Consider the following 22973-nt stretch of genomic DNA (forward strand, 5'->3'; position numbering starts at 1 on the left):
GAAGACTGCACTGTGTCGCTACAGTCACAGTCCTTACATGCAGTATTTGTAAACTTGGGGGTGGTATTGTTTTGTTGCTTGCTTTTCAAATTTTTATTACATTTATTTATTCATTGTGTGTTTATGGAGGACAATCAGAGAACCACCTCTGAGAACCAGCTCTCGCCATCTCCCATGCAGGTCCTGGTGACCAAACTCAGGCTGTTAGGCCTGACAAGTGCCTTATACTGACAAGTGCTGAGCCATCTTGCAGGCCCCTTGTTGTTTGCTTCCTTTTGGAAGGGTCTCACACTGTCTCAGAGTGGCCTTGAATCACAGCAATCCTCCTGACCCAACCTCCCAAGTGCGAGAATTACAGGCCAGAATTCATGAGCTGTCATATATCCATATAACTTACTAGTTTTCTGACAGTTTTCTTCTGGTTACAATAGCTAGGTAACCAAACAAATGTGTACTTGCTATTTTATCTGTGCAGAAGAAATTTTCTGCAGTCTAAAACATGAAATATGATCATCCATAATAGGAACTATTCAGTTTTCACAGCAAAGGCCTACTACCTACTAAGACAAAATCAAATGCTAGCACTGTACAACAGTGTAATGCTTCCTAGAAAAGTTGTTCATCATATGTGAAAATTCTACATGGACCCGTCTAGATAACATATTCATTTGGCTAATAGTCACAAAAAGGCTAAATGAGAGAAAGCACTGATTTTAGTGCCACAGTTCCACTCTTCAGGTTCCCTGATGATGTGAGGTGCACATTCCAAAATGTGTGGAGATGATGTTGTTCATCTTAGACAATTCACAATACATTAGGGTATTCCTGCTGTCTCCTGGTAAGCTGATTCTAACTGGAAGAAAAATTCAGCAATCTTCCCAACCCCCCAAACTAATGCAAAAAAAAAAAAATAGATCTTTCACAACTGGCACCTAACTAGCATTGAAAGTAAACACTTTATTGTATAACAAAGTTATGGTTTCAAAAATTTACATCAGAAAAAACAAAAGCCATTCTGAACACAATTAAAATGTTTGCCACTATGGTTGCTTTGCACTTTTCAGAGACCTGATTTAAAACAAATGATTAAGCATGCTACACATGATAGGGCCACATTATTGTGCCCATAGTAGCAGCAGAACAAAGCGTGAGTTACAGACTGGAACTACTGTCCTTGAGGCAACTGAAGCAGATAAGAGAAGAAAGGAGGCCACAGCCACAATGCTTGCACGGTCCAGTTCCAATCAGTCTGACAAGTCGCTCTGATCCAGCACAATTATCCTGTGTGTACATATTTTTAAGGGGCAAAAAAGGGAAGATTTTTGAGTTCACATGTACTTTTACAAATTTTTGTGCAGTGCTTAGGGTCACATCCCAGACCTCACACAAACCCAGCAGGCATTCCGACACTATGCTCATTTCCTAAGCCCAGACACACACTTTTCCTACTCAACTGAAGTCAGAGGAAAGGCATTTCAGTCTGTATAATCAGATAGTATCAACAGTGTATCTTGGAAATGCAGAATGACTACAAAGCACTTGACAGCAGCAACGTCTCTCATATTCCCTGTGTGTGAAAACTTTACTTGAACAGCTATCACTTAAGCAAAGCTGGCATTAACTTCACCTTGGTTTTATCAATTATAAATATGTAACTTTAAACTGATCAGCTTGGTATGAACTCAGTCTGTTAGTGATGTTTATTTAGATACTGGTAAATATTTTAAAGTCTGCTCATGCACTCTATAAAGAACAAACTCTGACCTACAAACAGGCTATCTCATTACCTGGAAGGTTCGGACCAACCCAGTCGCTTCCAAAAACAGGGTTTTAGTTCATCTTGATGGAACACAGAGGAAGAAAGAGAAAATAAAGCCTGGTTACTTTCTAGGTGGAGGGGGCCAGACATCAGCACTCACACTCGGGTGCTCTCGAGCTCCGTGTGCTGTTTACTTATTTGTTCCACTCTAGATGTGACTTTTCTAAAAATGCAAAATGTTTTCTAAAATACAGATAATAGCTTCTTCTCCTAATGTCCAACAGCTCCTGATGCCATAGCAGTGAGTGCCAATGACCCTAATTCAAAGGTCCCTGCATTACCTTTCCCAGTCCCCCAAGTTATCGGCTAGTGAATTCACTCTTGGCTAAATGTCCACATCCTCTGGGCCCTATGCCAGTCAGAGTTCTGGAGGAAATAAAATGTACACATCGCTGGTACAGATAAAGACTCCTTAACAAAGTGGCTATACACAAAGGTATAATTAGAGTTAAGGGACAAACAAGGACACACAGAGCTTCTTTTGGCTACAGCGGTGGAAAGCCTAAGTGGAAAGCGGCTAACAGTGGGGATGGGATGGCAGGATAGTTACTGGGACCTCGTGGGGAGAACTGGAGCTAGGAAAGGCAGCATGCCTGTGAAGGACACCATGGTTACCAGATGCAGGGTGTTCAAAGAGGTAGGAAAGGAAGTGAATACAATTTTCTTGCCCTCTGATCTTCTGCCAGAGCCCCCAGAAAGTCAATGAGATACAGTCCACTAGGGTTAGCATCCTGAGGCATAAAGCAGAAACCAGGGCAGGGAAAGACAAGAAGGGACTAGGGAAAAGATGTCAGGGACACTAGATGACTTGGAAGGGTGAACATCTAACTCCCCAAGTAAAGTAAACATAGAAGGGGGGTCATCTGTAAAGATACACTGGAAGCCTGAAACTCCATTAGAATAGTTCTAAAGTTAAGGTGAATTTGTAACTTTTACATTACTTGTAAACTCCGTTTGAATTCTGCAATATATAGTTTCCCCAGTACCCATGTAAGCTAAATTTAAAATGCTTAAGAAGTTGTATTTTACATTTATGTGTATGTATGTGCACACAGGCATATGGAGGAGGTTAGAGGACAACTTACTGCAGTTGGATCTCTCCTTTTTCTTCTCCTCTCTCTCTCTCTCTCTTTTTTTTTTCCGAGACAGGGTTTCTCTGTGTAGCCCTGGCTGTCCTGGAACTCACTCTGTAGACCAGGCTGGCCTCGAACTCAGAAATCTGCCTGCCTCTGCCTCCCCAGTGCTGGGATTAAAGGCGTGTGCCACCACGCTCGGCTGGATCTCTCCCTTTTCTATGTGGGTTCTGGGGATCAAACCTAGGTCCCTCAGGCTCGGTGTAAGCCCCGTGAAGCACTCTCCAAGCCCTGGCTGGCTTTGAAATCCGTGGGTGATCCTCCTGCTTCTACCTCCTGAGTACTAGGGCATGTTTCACCACGCTCAGCTTAAATTTAAAGTTCCTTTGAATACATTTAAATGTAAAACAGCTCTACAGACAATGTACAGATTGAGGATGGCCCATGGCTTGATTTAGAAATAGAACTAAAAAGCCAGGAGTGTTGGCCCATGACTGCAATCATAGCACCTGCTAGGTCAGAGGACTGACTGCTTTGAGTTTGAGGCCAACTGGGCTAGAGTGAGACCTGGGGGTAGCCACCAGCAAGTCCCAGATGCCAGGAAAACAAGAGGCTCCCAGGACCCAACAGGTCTAACATTAGCTGAAATGTTCAACAAAAGGGAGGGAGAACCTGTAGAGACCATATCTAGAGGTTAGGAAAGGCCCTCGGTTGGGGGATGGGGCCACCAACTCATCTCCGATTTTTTTTTTTAACCCAGAATTGCTCCTGTTTAAAAGAAATATGGAGACAAAATGTGGAGCAGAAACTGAAGGAAAGGCCATCCAGAGATTGCCTTACCTGGGGATCCATCCCATATACAGAAACCAAACCGAGACACTATTGTGGATGCCAAGAAGTGCTTGCTGACTGAAACCTGATATAGCTGTCTCCTGAAAGGCTCTGTCTGCCAGAGCCTGACAAATACAGATGTGGATGCTTGCAGCCAGCCATTGGACTAAGAATGGGGACCCCAATGGTGGAAGAGTTAGGGAAATGACTGAAGGAGCTGAAGGGGTTTGCAAGCCCATAGGAAGAACAAAACCAACCAACCAGACCCCTGCAGAGTTCGCAGGGACTAAACCACCAACCAAAGAATACATATGAAGGGACCCATGGCTCCAGCTGCATAAGTAGCAGAGGATGGACTTGTTGAACATCAATGGGAGGAGAGGCCCTTAGTCCTGAGAAGGCTCAATGCCCCAATATAGGTGAGGGGGAGTGGGTGGGTGGATAGGGGAGCACCCTCATAGAAGCAGGAGGAGAAGGTATGGGATAGGGGGTTTGCAGAAGGGAAACCATATTTGAAATGTAAATATCCTTCTTCGAATGGGGAACAAAATACCCATGGAAGGAGTTACAGAGACAAAGTTCAGAGCTGAGACTGAAGGAAAGACCATTCAGAGACTGCCCCACTTGGGGATCCACCCCATAAACAACCACCAAACCCAGTCACTAGGCAGATGCCAGCAAGAGCCTGCTGACAGGAGTCTGATATAGCTGTCTCCTGCAAGGCTCTGCCAGTGCCTGGCAAATACAGAAGTGGATGCTCACAGTCATCCATTGGATGGAGCACAAGGTCCCCAATGAAGGAGCCAGAGAAATACCCAGGGAGGAGCTGAAGGGGACTGAAGCCCCCTAAGAGGAACATCAATATGAACTAACCTGCCCCCGCAGAGTTCCTTGGAACTATACCACCAACCAAAGAAAACACATGGTGGAACTTGTGTCTCTAGCTGCATATGTAGCAGAGGATGGCCTAGTCGGTCATCAATGGGAGGAGAGGCCCTTGGCCCTGTGAAGGCTCTAGGACCCAGTATAGGGGAATGCCAGGACCAGGAATGGGAGCAGGGAGAGAGAGGAGGGGATAGGGGATTTTTGGAGGGGAAACTAGGAAAGGGGATAGTATTTGAAATGTAAATAAATAAAATATCTAATAAAAAATAAATGTAAATAAATAAAATATCCAATAAAAAGAAAGGCAATACCAAAATAAGAAAAAAAAAAGACAAAACCCTCAAAATTCATGTTACTATTTGTTACGAAGTTACAATTATTACAAAGGCTGAGCTGAACTTTAAGTAAGAGGAAGTTATCCCAGGTTGCAAGATTGTGTATGGCATCTGAGAAACAGTTCAGAGCTTCGATAGTCACCCAAGCCCAGGGCTGAAAACTGCACACAGTCATTTACCCATACCTTCTTCCAACGCCCCTAGAGAGCTGTCTGATTCCCTTCTCTCTGGCTTGATGCTTTCTTTCTTTTTTCTCTTCTGTTCAACAACGTCTTGATCTTTGGGTTTTTTCTCCCTTTAATGACAATGATTTGGGGCATTAAGACACATATATAACCCTGGGGAAACAAGACTATATTCAGAAGCAAGCACAGAGTACGTAGTACTAGTGGCATACTCCTACAGGGCAAGTGCTTAAGGATAAAGTCTTGATCTTTATTTACCTTTAGTTTTTGTTTATCTTTTATTTTCATTATTTATTTATTTGCTTAGAGACACGTTTCCCTATGTAGCCCTAACTGGTCTGGAACTCACTAAGTAAACCAGGCTGGCCTTGAACTCACAGTGACCTGCAAGCCTCTGTCTCCAGAGTGTTGGTTGGGATTAAAGGCATGTGTACATGCCTGACAAGTCTAGTTTAAATGTACGTTAACTTGTTTTCTGAACTGTATGAAGCAGCTACTGCTACATCTACATTGTGTGATGAGAAAACCAAGGCATAGAAAATTACCTACCTAACTAGTTCTAAAGCCTATGTAATCAGACTCTGTTTTCTACATTAACACTATATAGCTAGTCTCAAAGTGAAAATGAAAGCATTGTCCTTGTATTATCAGCATTCTCTTTCAAGTCATTATTCATCACTTGTCTTCATTTCCTTCAAGGTCCCTGTGATAGGAGAAATCTAAGCAAGCATCTCATAGTTTAAGCCACACTCTCCTTAAGGGCAGAAACAGCCACCTCTGGGGTGGGGAAGAAGATAAAGTCACCTAGGGCAAAAGGGGGCTTTTTCCTCTTTTAACCTTCATTGATCAGAAGCTCGAGAGTGGGCAAAGGCCTTTACGTTTATCTTCTACTTCTGTCCAAACACCCAAGGCCACAGACATCAAGTCCACCTGAGCAGCTGTGTCTCTGTTGAAGTGGCACAGAAAGACTGTTTCTCTATATAACAACTGTGGCCTTTAAAAATTATGCTTCTCTAATAAGAAGCTGTTACTTGGCAACACCTAGTCCCCAAGCTCTATCCTTTGGGGCAGAAGACAGTGAGCAGAAGCCGTTCACTTTACAGTATTTCAGGTAATGGAGGGACGCTATCAAATTCTCCACTCTTCTGGTCTTTTCAGGCCGAGTCTCCCTGGCTCCTCAGTTGCTCTCCTATGACCTGGTTTCCAGACCTGGGACTATTGTGTGTCCTCTCTGTTGACTGCTGACATCCATTTAGAAATGTGACCTGGGAGTCCTCCAATAACACATGTGTGACCTGTGGTGAACTTCTCTGATCTGAACAGCTTATTTCTGTATATTCAGCATTAACGTTATATCGACTTTTTCAGAAACTGAGTGCTGGGTATGTGAATTAAAACTTCCTGCCCTCAACATAATTACAGTTAGCAGTTTCCAATTAAAAAAATTATCCAGTTAGGCTTGGGTTCCCACATTATATACTTTTGGATCTAAAACTTACCAATCTTTTAAGTGTCATTTGTACTGTTTTAGTTTTGTTTGTCTGAGACACTGTAGCCCTATGCTCCTAGGCTGACTTGGAGCTTCTGGGCAAGCTCAGGCTTAGACTTCTGAGTAGCTGAAACTGCAGACCATGCAACAGTCATGCCTGGCTTTGTCTTTTAAAGTGGCCAACATTTCCACCCGACAAGGTAATTTTAGATTTTCAGTCTATCATCCATCACATTAACATCCACTTCTAATCCACTTGTGTTATGTGAAAATTTGATACAGATGCCTTTTCTGATTTAACTCAAATGACTGATGAAAATGTTGAAGGTGACAGGGCTAAAATCCTGTCTGAGAGCTCTGATGCAAGTCTGCTAATCAGTGCCCTGAGGGAGTAGATGGCTGGAGGACAAGAGGCAGGTCTGAGCGCAGACAAATGGTGTCAGGGCTGGCTGACCTACAGCAGGACAAAGCCATAACCAGAAATATATATCCAAGAAGTTGAAAGCCTAACTACTTTCTGGAGAAAAAAATAAAGAAAAGCTGGGAGCCTATAGAGCCTTCTATGACCTTGTATGTTTTTCCCGATGAAGCATAAGAAAATGATTCCTTAGTGGGGAAAGACAACCTTGTAGAGCCCTTGGTAGGGTCCAGCAGTGCCGTGTTCTCCTCAGGTGACTGCAGGAATCTTTCCAGGTCCTCATCAAGAGAAGAATGAGCTCTGTCCAGGGGCAAGTAAAGATAACAACAAGAGTCACTTTCCCTCTTAGCACGTCACCACACAGGGAAAAGGTCCTCAAAACTGCTGCTTTCCCAAGAACTGAAAGCATAAGGTGTGAGATTGTATCTGGACACCCAGAGGTTCCTTGTATCTAACATCTATGTACACTAAAATAGTCCTTTTAACTCCTTGACAAAGCCCTGGCACCCATGACACAGTCCCTTCAATGCCAGCTCTGTCTCAATTATAGGTCATTAATCCAGTTTTCTATGTGATGTTATAACTGTACATGCTTTCTATGTGTTTTTCTGAGTAAGAATTACTTCTGAGACTAGATGGTAAAAGATGTTTTGAAAGGCCTAAAATGTACTTTTCATTTGAAAAACTGGTTTCCATTCTGTAATAGTGCCTTGGACTCACCACTCACATAGCACTGAGCCACCCGGGAATAGTGGAAACCAGCTTGTGAGTGGCACTGTCAACCCTTTAGAAAAGTTAAGATCAATGGCTAAGGAGAGGGGTTCAGTAAACAAAGCACTAACAAATAAGCATTGAGGACCACAGTCTGAACCCCCAGAACCTGCATAAAAGCTATCCCACCTCTAATCCCAGCATTTAGAAGCCAGAGACAGGTGGATCCCCAGGGCAAGGTGAACAGCTAACCAAATTGGTAAGAGAACTCAGTGGGTACAGGTGTTCCCCTGATGTCCTGAGTCAGATCCCTGTGATTCATATGGGGCAGGAGAGAACCAATTCTCCAAGTAGTTCTCTGACATCTGGTCCCGCCACAAAAAAACAAACAAATGTCAAAAGGGGAAGGAGAAATAACAGTAACATTTTTTGAGACAGAATCTCATCCCAGACTGGCTTTGAACTTCTGACCTTCCCATTTCTACCTTCTGAGTACTAGGATTCCAAGTATGTACCAGGCAGTTTATACGGTGCTAAGGATGACACATAGTCTCATACACTCTAAGCAACTGAGTACTCTACCACCCGAGCCTCATCTCCAGTCTAAGAAACTAACTTGGTGACAAGGTACAAAGAGCTTTACACTGAATAGCAAATGTAACTTGCTTTTTTTGTTCTTAAAATAGGGTCTCTATGAAGCCCAGGCTGACTGTCAACTTTGGTCTTCCTGCATGAAATACAGCATATGCCAGCACATTCAGCACCAGCTTGACCTAGGGCAACTCACCTTTCCCCCTGAATAATGCACATGGCTGATTGCGGAGAGTGGTTTGAGAGGGATGAAACAGTTACAATACACGCCAGAGATGAAAGGTTTCTCAGGGCTGGTGAGATAGCTCCATGGGAGCCTAACAACCCTCATCTCCAGAACCCATTCAAAAGTGGGAGAAGACGAGCTCCACAAAGCTCTCCTCTGACCTCCGCACTCAGATCACAGTATATATGTATGCTCCTAAACACCACACACAAAAACAGAAAACAATGATACATACATTTAATAAAAAATGTTCAAAGGTTTCCAAAATGTTTACCAGGGAGGAGAAAAAAAGTCTCCTTCCTTTTATTCCTTGGTATTCTGTCTCCTCTAAAAATAAAAAACTTTCTTCTCAGCTTTTAAGACTATCTCCTACTCCTGCAACTCTGTTTTAGGCTCCTCTATTCCTTAAGAAGAAGGATTTAGCTGTTAAAGGGGGAAATACTGGATTCATATTCTAGCCAGTGAAATATAAGTAACTGTAGGCTGGGAAACTTTTGGGAAGGGTTGTGCCTCCCAAGTTAAAGGGGGCAGACTCCAGTGACATCTTCCTTTGTCCAACCCTCTTCTTACATTTGCCTGTCTTGTGGAAAACAGCCATCCAGCTACCAGGAGACAGGTATGGGGAAAAAAACAGAAAAAAATAAACCTAGAACAAAGGCCAGCACGTCACAGGTGAATAGAGCAGAAGACTAAACAGCGGGAGTCTCTGGCAGTGTGACTGCACCAGCACCCATGTGCCACCCATGAACCTCTTGTTAAATGACAACTCATTTAGTCATGGCAGTGGGGTTTGCTATTCTTTGCTGCTGAAACCACCGTGTACGGCTTCCCTAGCAGAGGCAGAGTCAAGATTAGGAGTAGGACGAGGTGCGGGAGCACGTACCACCACATGCCTAAGTCTCATCTGTAGGACGAGGGGAGCGGGGCACGTGCCACTACAGGGCTAAGTCTCATCTCTTTTCAAAGTTTATTTTGTTTATTGTGAACTTGTTTGTATTAACTTCAATCTTTTCAACTTTTTGTTTGTTTGTTTGTTTGTTTGTTTGTTTGTTTTACGAGACAAGGTTTCTCTGTATAGCCCTGGCTGTCCTGGAACTCACTTTGTAGACCAGGCTGGCCTCAAACTCAGAAATCTGCCTGCCTCTGCCTCCCGAGTGCTGGGGTTAAAGGCATGCACCACCATGCCCGGCTTCAACTTTTTTATTATTCTTTCTCATTTTTTTTAAAGATTTATTTATTTATTATATGTAAGTACACTGTAGCTGTCTTCAGACATTCCAGAAGAGGGCACCAGATCTTGTTGCGGATGGTTGTGAGCCACCATGTGGTTGCTGGGATTTGAACTCAGGACCTTCGGAAGAGCAGTCAGGTGCTCTTACCCACTGAGCCATCTCACCAGCCCCATTCTTTCTCATTTTTTATATGGCATTGGTGTTTTGCTTGCATATATGGCTGTGTGAGTGTGACAAATCTCCTGGAACTAAGTTACAGACTGTTGTGAACTGCCATATGGAATGCTGGGAATGGAACCAGTGTGCTCTTCTGAGCCATTTCTCTAGTCCCAACTTCAATCTCTCTTTTTTTAATTGCATTAAAATATTACCTAAACCAAAAAGAGAGTGTATTATTCAGTGTTCTATTGCTGTAAAGAGGCACTGTGACCACAACAACTCTTATAAAAGAAAGCATTTAATTGGGGCTTGATTACAGTTTCAAAGGTTCAGTCCATTATCATTATGGTGGGAAGCATGGTGGCAGGCAGGCATATATGGTGCTGGAGAAGAGTAGCTGAGAGTTCTACATCTGGATCCACAAGGACCACTGAGCCTGTCCTGGGTTTCTGAACCCTCAAGGCTCACCCCAATTGACACACTTTCTCCAACAAGGCCACACCTCCTAAAAACAGTGCCACTCCCTATTGACCAAGCATTCAAGCATTCACATATATGCTCCTTTTTTTTTTTTTCTTTTCGAGACAGGGTTTCTCTGTGTAGCCCTGGCTGTCCTGGAACTCACTCTGTAGACCAGGCTGGCCTTGAACTCAGAAATCCACGTGGCTCTGCCTCCTGAGTGCTGGGATTAAAGGCATGTGCCACCACTGCCTTGCCTGGAAGCCATTCTTCTTCAAACCACTATAGACAGCTCAGCAGTTAAGGACTTTTGCAGCTCTTCCAGAGGACCTGGGTTCGATTCCCAACACCCACATGACGCCTCACAGCCATCTGTGACTGTGGCTCCAGAAGATTCAATATCCTTTTCTGAACTCTGCAGGCCTTGGGCATGCATATGGTACACAAACATACACTCAAGTAGAACACGTGTGTGTGTGTGTGTGTGTTGTCATAAAATCATTAAAAAACCCTTCAGACAGTTGTGTTCAAGGGTGTAAAACTCACCTCTTCCTAGTCCTGGCCAATATTAGAAATAACAAGTGGCAAAGGCGAAGAGAGAGTGGAACCCTCGTGTAGTGTAGATGGGAGCAAAGAATGGTGCAGCTGCTATGGAAATCAGTGCAATGATTACTTTAAAAATTAAAAATAGATTTACCACATGATCTAGAAATATCATTTCTGGGTATATATCAAAATAACTGAAGTCAAGGGAGTGGAAAGATTGCTTAGGAGTTAAGAGCACTAATGCTCTTAGAGAGGAGCTGAGTTTGTTCTCAGAACCCCTATGTAACTTTCTCTTCTGACTTCTTCAGACACCTGAGTGCACATGATGTACATACACTGGCGGATGCATACGCACACACACAATGATGTATATACACTGGCATACACACACTGAGGTACATACACTGGCACATACACATATACACATACACTGATGTACATACACTGGCACACATACACAAAAAAAATAATAAATCTTTTAAAAATTGAAAGCAAGACATCAAAACCAGCCTACAGTTCCATCAACAGATAAACCAGGAAAAAAACATGAAGCTCAGTGTGATGGAACATGCCTACAGCCTCAACAGTCCAGAGGTTAAGGCAGGAGGCCTGGCATATGTTGTGGGTTACCCTGGTGCTGTTTGTATTTTGATGTTAATTCTGCTTTCTCAAGAGAGGCTGCCACTAACAAGGAGTATATCACGTTTAGTGAGTGATAGATCTGCCCAAACTAGGCCTATAACTTATGCAATGGTTTGTATATGGTTGGCCCAGGGAGTGGCACTATTAGAAGACATGTACCTGTTGGAGTAGGTGTAGCCTTGTTAGAGTAGGTGTGTCACTGTGGGTGTGGACTTTAAGACCCTCACCCTAGCTGCCTGAAAGTCAGTCTTCCACTCTCAGCCTTCAGATGAAGATGTAGAACTCTCAGTTCCTCCTGCATCATGCCTGCCTGGAGGCTTCCATATTCCTGCTTTGATGATACTGAACTGATCCTGTAAGCCAGCCCCAATTAAATGTTGTCTTTTATAAAACTTGCCTTGGTCATGGTATCTGTTCTCAGCAGTAAAACCCTAGCTAAGACACTTGTAATAACTCAGTTGTGTGTGTTTTTATATGGGTTTATTGGGGTAAGAAATTACCACAACAGGCACAAGTTCAAATATAGCATAGGAAACAGTGTCAGACCCTGTCTCAAACAAAAGAAGTGCTAAGTATACATTCTGTGAAAAGGAACAAGGCCCAGTAAGATGGCTCAGCAGGGAAACATCTTCCACTCAAGCCTGACTAGTGAGTTCAGTCCTTAGGACCCACAGCGTAGGAGAGAACCAACACCCCCAAGTTCTTCCCTGACCTTCCCAAGAACACTGTGGTATGTGACATGTATAAACATACTCATTTACTCTCTCACACACACATATATACACACACACACACAAATTTTTTAAAAGAATGAAATAATGACACTTGCAGAAAAGTGGATAGAACTTGGATATCATTATACTAGGAAAAATGCTCTGTGTTTTCCTTTCACATGTCAAATTACATTTAAATAGTGAGTTCCAGAACAATCAGAGCTATATAGTAAGAACCTGTCTCAAAAAGAAAGAAAGAAAGAAAGAAAGAAAGAAAGAAAGAAAGAAAGAAAGGGACGGAAAGGAAGGAAAGGAAGAAAAGAAAAGAAAGAAAGAAAGAAAGAAAGAAAGAAAGAAAGAAAGAAAGAAAGAAAGAAAGAAAGAAAAAAAGAAAGAAAGAGAAAGAAAGAAAGAAAGAAAGAAAGAAAGGAAGGAAGGAAAGAAAGAAAGAAAGAAAGAAAGAAAGAAAGAAAGAAAGAAAGAAAGAAAGAAAAGAGAAAAGGAAGGAAAAGAAAAGGAAAAAAAGAAAGAAAACCAAACAAAAATATTTCAAAAACTTTTAAGTTAACCATCATGGATAGTAACTATATAATTAACATTGGGCTGTACACTTTAAATTTGTTAAGAAAAGTGATTAAATATTACATGTATTTTAGTCACAAAGTATAAACAACTAGGAGGAAGGGGCTCACCAGCTCCCATCCTGCCCTGTGGATCTCTAGACAGTTAATGATTGCTGGGGAGGAGAGATGTGCTCTTCAGTGGTGCAGCCACTGGTGAAGTGTTCGGGTCCTGTAAGTGACCTCTCACCCACACTTCTGTGAGAAACCCTACTGACACTCATTAGGTCACACACCCTCCACAAAAGACAGGAGGGAAGAAGGGAACTAGAGAGAGAGAGAAAGATGAGAGAGGGTAGTGGGAGGCGCACATGATAAAAAACACATTGTACACGTGTATGAAAACACCTTGAGACTTACTCTACATAATTAATACATGCTAATATAAAACAAAATGAAGAGCAATGAAGAGAGGAGAATAAAGAAAAATATTATTCTGTTCCTTCTAATTTGTTAATATAATAAAAACTAATATACACAAACACAATTTTTAAATCCTTTCAAAAGTCTAGTTTGTTTTTTTGTTTGTTTGTTTTTTGTTACCTCTCTGTATCTTCCAGATCCTGAATTTCTCTGCTGGAAAGAAAACTGCTGTCTTTACTACTGTTGGTTTCTTGTTCTTCCAAATGCTTCTTATCTAAAGCAATGGAGAGAGCTAACTTTATGAAAGTGAAAAACGCTTAAGAGCATCCTTTGAAAGGAATTGTAAAAATCAAGGCCATCAGGTCCTTCTGTGATGCACCAGCCCCACATTCCCAGGAGAGCAGAGGGCCAGGTGGCAGTCCACAGGACACCAGCATTCACAGCAGCTGCTTCTGGGGTCTTGGGAGATCTCTGGTGCCAAGTGAAGCTACAGGAAACCTAGCCAGTGCCAAGTTCAGAGAACTAGACAAAGCAAAGCAAGGAAAGCACACAAAAGAGGCAAACAACTCTAAAAATAAACCACACAACGGTACTGTAGGACACTCGTCCCTTCTTTGCTGCCTAGACGTCCCAAAGGTAGAACTTCACAGAAGGAATCTGTATGGGATAAGGCTGATTCCTCTCATGTATGCAAAGCATTTCATCAATACTGTCTCCTTTCATCTGGCCAGCAGACCTATGAAAGGAAGAGGACTAACACTTGCTAATTATTTTAGTGTACCAGGCACCGTGCATAGAGCTATTATGTATCATAATAGAAACTATTATTCCCATTTCACAGATAAGGACAGATGAAGTTCAGAAATGAAATAGTTTGTCACACGACATTAACTGGTGGAATCGAATTAAAATGGAGTTTTACCCAACCTAAGTCACACTTTCCCACATATACCACTATGCTGTTAAGAGATGCATTACACAAAACCTCACGCATAAAGACCTGAGTATGAGCTTACCCTTGTCAGTGACACTCAGATCACGTGCTGTGTTCTCATGTGACGCCATGGATGAGACCTGCTGCTGCTTCAGTTGCTCTGTCACAGTACAAAAGCAGAGGGCGACTTACCCTCCCTTTCCAGACCACACCGTTTTCTAGGACAGTGGCTCTCAGAGGCCAGGCTTCAGACAAGCACTACTGGTCAAACCCAAACCTACTAACTCTGAAACCCCAGCAGTTTAACTCAGCCCTCTTCCATGATTCTGACTCCTGAAAAACTTCAAAGTCACTACTTTAGTACACTCTGAGTTCAAAAGGAATTCTTCAAGTAAGAAAGCCCAAAAAAAACATTTGTTAAAGGGTTTTAAACAATTGATAGTAGATGTGGTAGCACATGCCTACTATTTCAGTACTCAGGAGGCACAAGCAGAAAACCTTCAAGTTTGATGCCAATCTGAACTATATAGCAAGTTCTAGGCTAGCCAGGACGTAGAGTGAGATCCTGTCTCAAAACAAAACAAAACATTAGGAGATATGTGGTGCATATCTCAGGAGGTGGGAGGTGGAAGCAGAAACTTATAAAGGCCAGCCTTGGCTATATACATGGAGTTCAAGGCTAGACTCTATTACATGAAACTTTGTTTCAAACAGTAATAACAGCAAACAAACAAAGGGCTAGCTAGGGTTTGATAGGTTAAGGCAACAAACAACTCCTTCCAACTGTCCTGATCTCCACACATGCTCTATGGAATGTGCATTTATGTATACACACACACACACACACACACACAGTGTAAAAATGCAAACAAGAAAACAGGCTGAGGGTGAGTGTACACCTTTACTACTAGCACTTAGAAGGCAAAGCAGGCACATCTTTGTGAGTTTCAGGCCAGCCAGAATTATACATGTAGACCCTGTCTTAAAAACAAAACAACAAGGACGAGGATGCTGCTGCTGCTGCTGCTGCTAGGTAACACAGAGGTCTACGTGGCAGGTATTAAATATTTATGTACATCAATTCAAGGAGTCATGTTCACAATCCTAACCACATCCCTATGACACTGACTATGTGTGTATGTATTTGGTTTTTCGAGACAGGGTTTCTCTGTGTAGCCCTGGCTGTCCTGGAACTCACTCTGTAGACCAGGCTGGCCTTGAACTCAGAAATCCACCTGCCTCTGCCTCCCGAGTGCTGGATTAAAGGCATACGCCACCACTGCTAGGCAAACTATATTATTTTTATTTCTGGTTTTTAGATGAGGAACAACAACACTGAGACCAGAGCTGAGGAGGGGCCTGGGAGCACAGCTACTGAAATGGGGAAAGTGAAGAGAGGGTTAAGAAACTTTCATAAATGGAAAATTTGAGACTGGGTTCAGGAAATCTTAGCTCTAAAGTTTATGCTCCTAACTTTGATTTTAAAAATAAATTTTAAGATTTCAAATTTTATTTGTGTGTGTTCCACATTTATACTTTGCGTCCACAGAGATCCCTTGAACTGTTCCAGATGCTTCTAAGCCACTACACAGGTGCAAAGAACTAAACCCAGGACCTCTACAAGAGCACTAAGTACCCGTAACTGCTGAGCCAACTCTCCAGCCCCTGATCCTGACTTTATACTCTCAGTAGCAGAGCAATCCACAGATGTCTCCATCTATACTGGCCTATGTCATGTTTTCTTACCATGAATATCTACCATTTCTGCTTCCTTATAAAATGCTCACTAGACCAAGATAAGCATATGCTGAAAACTCAGTGGCTGCTCTCTATTTGCTAGGCTTGTTTCTTTCAAAATGCTCTTCAGAGCAAAGCAGAGACAGCTAGGGCCAACCCAAGCTCATTTTGAGGAGGGGGAGTTATGTCTAGGCAGTGCTGGTCTGCTCCTTTCCTACCTGTAGCTATTTGAATATGCTTGGCCCATGGGAAGTGGCACTATTAAGAGGTGTAGCCTCGTTGGAGGAAGTGTGTCAGTGTTGGGGTAGGTTTTCAGGTCCTATGCTCAAGCCCTCTTCCAGGGCAGAAGAGAACCTCTTCCTAGCTTCCTGCAGAAGAGTCTCCTGGCTGCCTTTGGATCAAGATGTAGAACACTCAGTTCCTACTAGATGTCATGTCTACCTGCACGCTGCCATGCTTCCCACCATAATGATAATGGACTAAACCTCTGAAACTGCAGAACAGCCCCAATAAATGTGTTATTTATAAGAGTTGCCATGGTCATGGTGTCTCTTCACAACAGCCTAAGGAAACCCTAAGGCACTACTGTTAAAACTGCTACCTGACAGCTTTTGAGCTCAACAGTCTCTTGCTGCTCTTAAATGATTACCTATACCCTGAATTCTAAAAGACCTTTCCCTTTAAGGCTCCTGTCAGGGGCCTAGACCTCTGGATGTGAACGCTCAGGAAAAAAAAAAAAAAAAAAAAAAAAAAAAAAACAGAATATATCTTGACAACTCCTAGAGGTCTTTTCAGAAAGGAAAAAAAAATCAGTGATAATGCTATAACTGCCCAAGTTCATTGGGTCAAAGGACAGGCATTGAAGGTTATGCTAAGGAGTCCAGAGGATAGCTATGCTTTAAGCATTAAGTCTTTATTCCTTATGAGTCATAAGACCTCAGAGATTCTGAAAACCAACTGGTGCCCCTTGAGAAACTCTATGTAGGCCCTACACCAAGAACTGGACCATCACAGATCAGAGGAGATGGGCCTCCTAAAGACAAGGGCTATATACTTCCAAGGAATATCTGGTTTGGATTGAAAGGGATATTAACAATTTCTTTTCTTTTCTTTCTTTTTTTTGGTTTTTTTCGAGACAGGGTTTTTCTGTGTAGCCCTGGCTGTCCTGGAACTCACTCTGTAGACCAGGCTGGCCTCAAACTCACAAATCCGCCTGCCTCTCTGCCTCCCGAGTGCTGGGATTAAAGGCGTGCGCCACCACCGCCCGGTTTAACAATTCCTTTAATCAAAGGAGTTTATCATCTAGATGGTGGAACATTTGGAGGCTGAGGCATAAAGACTGAGTAAACTGGCCAGCCTGGCAATGAAGTGCACGCTAGACCAGTCTGAGCTATATAGCAAGACCCTATCTCAAAAAATGAAAATGAAACAAAAACCTGACAAAAATTAGTTCATCACCATAAAACTTCTGAACTTTGTTACTTTGTCCTAGAGACTTTTTTGTTACTTTGTCCTAGAGACTTTTTTGTTACTTTGTCCTAGAGGCTTTCCCATAAACCCTTTTGTAACAAATGACAAAATAAATAGGCCAATTATCCTGGCCACATTGTGGACTACTTGATTCAAAACTGTCCTTCCTGAATTTGTACATTCCTTTTTTGTTTGTTTTCTGAGACAGGGTTTCTCTGTGTGTAGCCCTGAATCTATCTGCCTATGCTTCCCAAGTGCTAGAATCCACGCCCAGCCTGGATTTGTACAATGAACCACAGCTTTATAGTTCTTTTTGTACTCGTACGGATAGCTAAGAAAAAGAAATCATAATGCGGTCAGTAACCATAACCAACAGGGGCCAAGGGGTCCAAAACGGGAACTGGAATACGTCTTACCAATTTCATCAAGCAGCTCCTGAGCTGGTGGTGGAAGTTCATCAAGGTGACGTTGAGAGGTGGCTTCTGCCAGTTCTTAAAAAAGATCAAGGGGAAAACGACTTAACACCCTCCTAGACCTGAATGGCAGTTTTCTAGGCTGTCCATGGCCTTGAGGCTTTCTCAATGGGGAAATAAACCTAAGAGTAGGAAGGCACCTAACATAACATTCTTAGTAGAGGCTTCCTTAATATCTGACGGCCTCTACTCTCCACTTTCATCCCACGTATGCCACTCTGCCTAGGACACTTGAGTCAGATAAGGTGCAGATCCTTACTAAGAGGCTTCGGGATGATTTGGAGCAGGCTGTTAGAGAAACAGAGGTTATGGACCAGACAACATGAACAAAAACACAAAGCAGAAGGCTGTTCTCTGTAGGCTATCAGGCCAGGAGATATGGACGCAACCATATTTTGGGCCTTTTCCCAAGTGCTCAATTATATATAATAAACCCTTTAACATGACATACAGAACTTCTTTTCCCTGGAGAAACTCCAAGAGCTATAACAAAGGTCTTAGACATTGAAATTACTGCAACAAAAACAATTTGCTCTGGAAGGTTTTAGCATTCTTGTATGATTTGAAAACTGTCTTCTAAGAAATCTATTCTAAGGAAAGGATCAGAGATTTAAATAAGGCACATGCACAAAGGATAAACCTTGGAAAACAATATAAATTTTCAAATAAGAGAAAGGTTAAATAATATATAGAGTATATTATTATGTAGCTTCTATATAATATATATTTATTATCATTCTTAATTACATATAAGTACATATATAATTACTAATTACAAGAGGAAATGCTTGAAACACAATTAGTCTTTACTGTTTATAAGGAAGTATTTCTAGAATCTCTTAGCCTGGCAATACCAAAATCCATGGATGCTCAAGTTTCTTATACAAAGTGATATAGTGTTTGATGGCTTATAATAACACCTAATATAATGTAAATGCTATGTAAATCATTAGTATATTATACTATTTAGTTAGGGAAGAAAGATGAAACAAAGCAGCTACACATGTTCAATACAGCAATCTTTTTCCAATTCTCTTCATTGGCCACTAGCTAAACTCATGGATATGGAACTAACAGGTAAGGATGCTGAGCTCGCCAAGGCGAAATGTAGTCTAAAACTGCTATATGGCACAGTATAGTAAAATATAGTAAATATTAGTAAAACTATGAAACCAACAGTGTACCACAACTGTATGACACAGCAAGCTATGCTGTGATTACATAATCATTTCGTTTTTAAAACATGTTCTTATTCTTATTCACCTAGTTTTCTATAATGAATATGTTTTACTTTTTTGTTTGTTTGTTTGTTTTGTTGTTTTTGTTTTTGTTTTTGTAGACAGGGTTTCTTTCTCTGTATATCCCTGGCTGTCCTGGAACTCACTCTGTAGACCAGGCTGGCCTCGAACTCAGAAATTTGCCTGCCTCTGCCTCCCAAGTGCTGGGATTAAAGGCGTGCGCCACCATGCCTGGCTTGATTTACTTTTATAATCAGAGAAAATAACATTTTGTTTAAACCAAATATCACATCGAAGATTGATGAACATCACCCTAAGCTTTCGTAAACCGGCTTGCTGTTATGAACTTCTTTAATGTTAAACAAGGGTACCTCCGGGTAGGCTCTTCCTCTTGGTAGCATGAGTTGATGTTACAAACGCCGCAGAAACGTTAGAAGAGCCAGTCCCACTCAACATACACAATCTCTTCTATAAAAATAAGACAAAATGTGGTAATTAATATGTGCACTGAGTAAAAAGACACATTTAGCTCATTCCTTGCCATTTATTTTGGACAGTAAATTACAAATTCTACAAGTCACCTCTTCTGGGAAGCCTTCTCAACTTTGTTTGCTGAGCATTTAGCAATCACACTATGCCTGTCTTCCTCATTAAGGCATTGGTGACTTTGAGATAGGGTCTGTGTCTTTCTTATTTAGGTTTGGATATGGCACCTGACCCTTAGACTCTTACCAGTTAACAGTCCACTGAGTAAGAGGGTAAGATTCCTACTTACTTCCTCACTTGTAAGTGGAACTTTTGTGAGCCAAATATCAAAATAACATTTACAATCAATTTTCCATTAAGTCCTAAAGAAAATAACCAGTCCGCTTCTATCGGGTGTCACAGTTAGCTTCAATAGTCACCTTGATATACCTAGCAAAAGGGAACCTTAGTTGAAAAACTGCCACCAACAGATCTGCCTCTAGGCATGTCTGAGGCATTTTCTTAATTGCTAATTGTTGTAGGAAGCCTTAGACCACCGTGGGCAGGCAGTGCTATCCCTAGGCAGGTGGCCCAGACTATAAAAGTAGTTGAAGAAGCCAGAGGAGAAAGCCAGTGAACAATTGTGATTTACGTGAGAATGGCTTTCATGGGCTCCTATATTTGAATATCTGGTTTCTAGCTGGTGGACTGTTTAGGAAGGATTAAGAGGTGTGGCCTTATTGAAGAATGTGTATCACTTAGGGTGAGCTTTGAGGGTCCAAAAGCCCATGCCAGGCCCAGTTTGTGCTCTCTCACTGCAACTTGTGAGTCAGATGTGAGATCTCAGCTACTGCTTTAGTTGTCAAACCTGCCTGCCTGCCATGATGGTCATGGACTAACTCCCTGAAACTGTACGCAAGCCCCTGGCTAAATTCTTCCTATTATAAGTTTCTTTGGTCATGGTATGTATTACAGCAATAGCAGTAACCATGACAAAAATGTTTCTCCATGGTTTCTGCATCAGATCTTACCACCAAGTTACTGCCTTGAGTTCCTACCTTGGCTTCCCTGGAGGGAGGACTATAACCTATAGGTCAAATTAACTCAGCAGTTGGTTTTGGCCAATGTTTTATCTGAGAAACAGAAATCAAACTAGTAGAGCAGGTCAGTCAAAAGTTCTAGGGGTTTTCTGTTTGTCAAGACAGTGTTTCTTTGTGGAACAGCCCTGGCTGTCCTGGAACTCACTCTGTAGACCAGGACAGCCTCAAACTCAGAGATAAGCCTGCCTCTGCCTCCCAAGTGCTGGGATTAAAGGTGTGTACCATCACCTCCTAGCCAGCTAAAAGGGTTTTAATAAGCATCACTGAGCAGAAATTTGTGGCTTTCTTTAAAAACGGAACTTCTGCAATGTGAGTGAGACAGAAGAGAGAGCACGTGGATGAGGGGAAGGTGGCAGACATGAGCTCTCCCTGCAACCAGCACTCGAGGAAGCAGCAGGCATCAAGAAGCAAAGTGGAACTCTTCCACAATGCAGTCTCTGGAGAGGAAGCCCAGGGACACCTGGGAGGAGTCTAGCCTATTCCATGTTTCTCAACAAATCTGGAGAAACCTTAGCCCTTTCGGTCACTAAGGGCTTTGGACTGACCTCATGAAAGTGTAGAACAAAACTCGGGCACTTACGCAGTCAGTCAGCTTGGCAGGTAGGCTTTTAGAAGAAGCGAGGAGTGATTCCAGGCTCTTGGCTCTCTCTCGGACACTTGTAAATTTGGCAGACAAAGTTCTCATAGCTTCTTGACCATTCCAACAAAATGTAGATCCTCTTTCAACATGAAATGTGGTATTTTCAAGGCAGTCTTCATAGTGACTAGCAGCTGAGGAAATCGACTCTAGGAGAAAAGAGGGCAATAAATGTCTAAATTCTTTACACTGTAAACGAAACAACCACAAAACTATAACAATCCCAGGAATTTTCCAAACTGCTAATAACTGAAACAACCATGAATCTGAGACAGCTACTCCAGTCTAAAACTCTGTATTCTAGGTTCTCAAGGCATACGTGTACACACAATCACACACACACACATGTAAACTTGGTTATCAAAATGAAATAAAGGGAAATTAAACCACAAATTTACTAGAATTAAGAACAAATAAATATAAATATTTTATGCTGGTTATGTCTGGTAGCAGAATTCAAGGACTGTATGTTTTGGAAGGAGGTAGTGTTTTCAAAATGCAGTGTTTCTATAGTTACTGCAGAGGTGCTTGTGCACTGGAATGTTGGACTACTCAACCTAACACTAACCTTCAGACATTATGCACAGCACCAGCACTGTCACTTTTAATGGAACTCGGGATCAGGACCCACTGCCTTACTTTCCTTGCATTCGCAAAGAAAAGTTAAAAAACTGTGAATCGATAAAGGAAACTGGTTTGTTAGTTTTACTGAGTGGGGGGAAAGAATGAATTCCTAATTTCTCTCTACTATGTCTGGGCAATTTTGCATTTTATGTAAAATCATGAGAGAGTCTAGTGCTGTGGGTCTATTTCAGTGGTAAAGAACTTGCTTGGTTCTACAAAGTCCAACATTTGATCTCTAATATTAACAGAAAGCAAACAAAAACCAACTCATGAGATATGGATATTTAACTATGGGAATGAAATCAACTATTCCTAAGGCTGAAACCCAACTTTCCTCTATTTGTAGTAGGCTGTCTCCAGCAGGGTGGGTCTGTAACACCACACCTCTACCTGGCAGGCCACGGGATAACTGTTTAGTTCTCTTTAAAAACACCTTTGGCTCTGGAAGAAAGCAGTCATCCTGACTTATGTCCAGTCGCGGCAAACAGCAAAGGCCTGTGAATTCCTCTTCTAAAACCATTCTTCCCTGTGCATGATTACCTGGGCTGAGCGGAGTACTGGCACTAGTAGGTGCATGTTTTAATTTGGGTGTTTTGCATGAGGTTTCCTTAAAACAGCCGGCTTGATCATAGGTGATGCTGGACAAGTCTTGAATGTCTGTCAGTGATCTAAAGAATTAAGAACACATAATAAGCTGGTCATAGTGGCACAACCGTGTTATCCCAGTAGTTTTGAGGCTAAGGCAGGAGGATTGCCATGACTTCAAGGTCATCCAAAGCTACACAGTTCAAAGCCAACCTGAATTACATTGCAAGATTCAATCTTAAAAGGAAAAAAGAAAAGGTACAAAGTAACTGTGAGATGTGAGGAGATGTTTGGAAAAACAGAATAATACATTCCTGATAAGAACATCTTTTATTTTGATAAGTTTGAACTCACCATGGCTGGCCTTTAACTTATGATCTTATGGCTTCAGGCTCCTTAATCTAGGGAGTGCA

At 42.0% G+C, this 22973-nt stretch overlaps 1 protein-coding gene across 3 annotated transcripts in view; it reads right to left on the reverse strand.

The window, feature by feature from the left end:
- Window positions 1–985: 985 nt before the first annotated feature.
- Window positions 986–22973, reverse strand: part of Tex14 (testis expressed 14, intercellular bridge forming factor) — a 164995-nt gene continuing 143007 nt past the window's right edge. Inside the window, exons 22-31 of one of the 3 annotated variants that reach the window (XM_021177802.2) lie at window positions 22516–22643; window positions 21295–21500; window positions 19521–19617; window positions 17855–17929; window positions 14314–14391; window positions 13478–13571; window positions 7243–7335; window positions 5129–5238; window positions 1788–1839; window positions 986–1281 (exon numbers count right to left, since the gene is read on the reverse strand). In XM_021177802.2, the coding sequence (XP_021033461.1) occupies window positions 1245–1281; window positions 1788–1839; window positions 5129–5238; window positions 7243–7335; window positions 13478–13571; window positions 14314–14391; window positions 17855–17929; window positions 19521–19617; window positions 21295–21500; window positions 22516–22643 (970 nt within the window). In that variant the 3' untranslated portion in view covers window positions 986–1244. The remainder of the gene's footprint in view (window positions 1282–1787; window positions 1840–5128; window positions 5239–7242; window positions 7336–13477; window positions 13572–14313; window positions 14392–17854; window positions 17930–19520; window positions 19618–21294; window positions 21501–22515; window positions 22644–22973) is intronic. The other 2 variants (XM_085829697.1, XM_085829698.1) reach the window with 2 other exon arrangements.

Source organism: Mus caroli, unplaced genomic scaffold (genome assembly GCF_978045245.1).
Source record: "Mus caroli unplaced genomic scaffold, Mus_caroli_1 scaffold_13, whole genome shotgun sequence".
NCBI classification, from domain to species: Eukaryota; Metazoa; Chordata; class Mammalia; order Rodentia; family Muridae; genus Mus; species Mus caroli.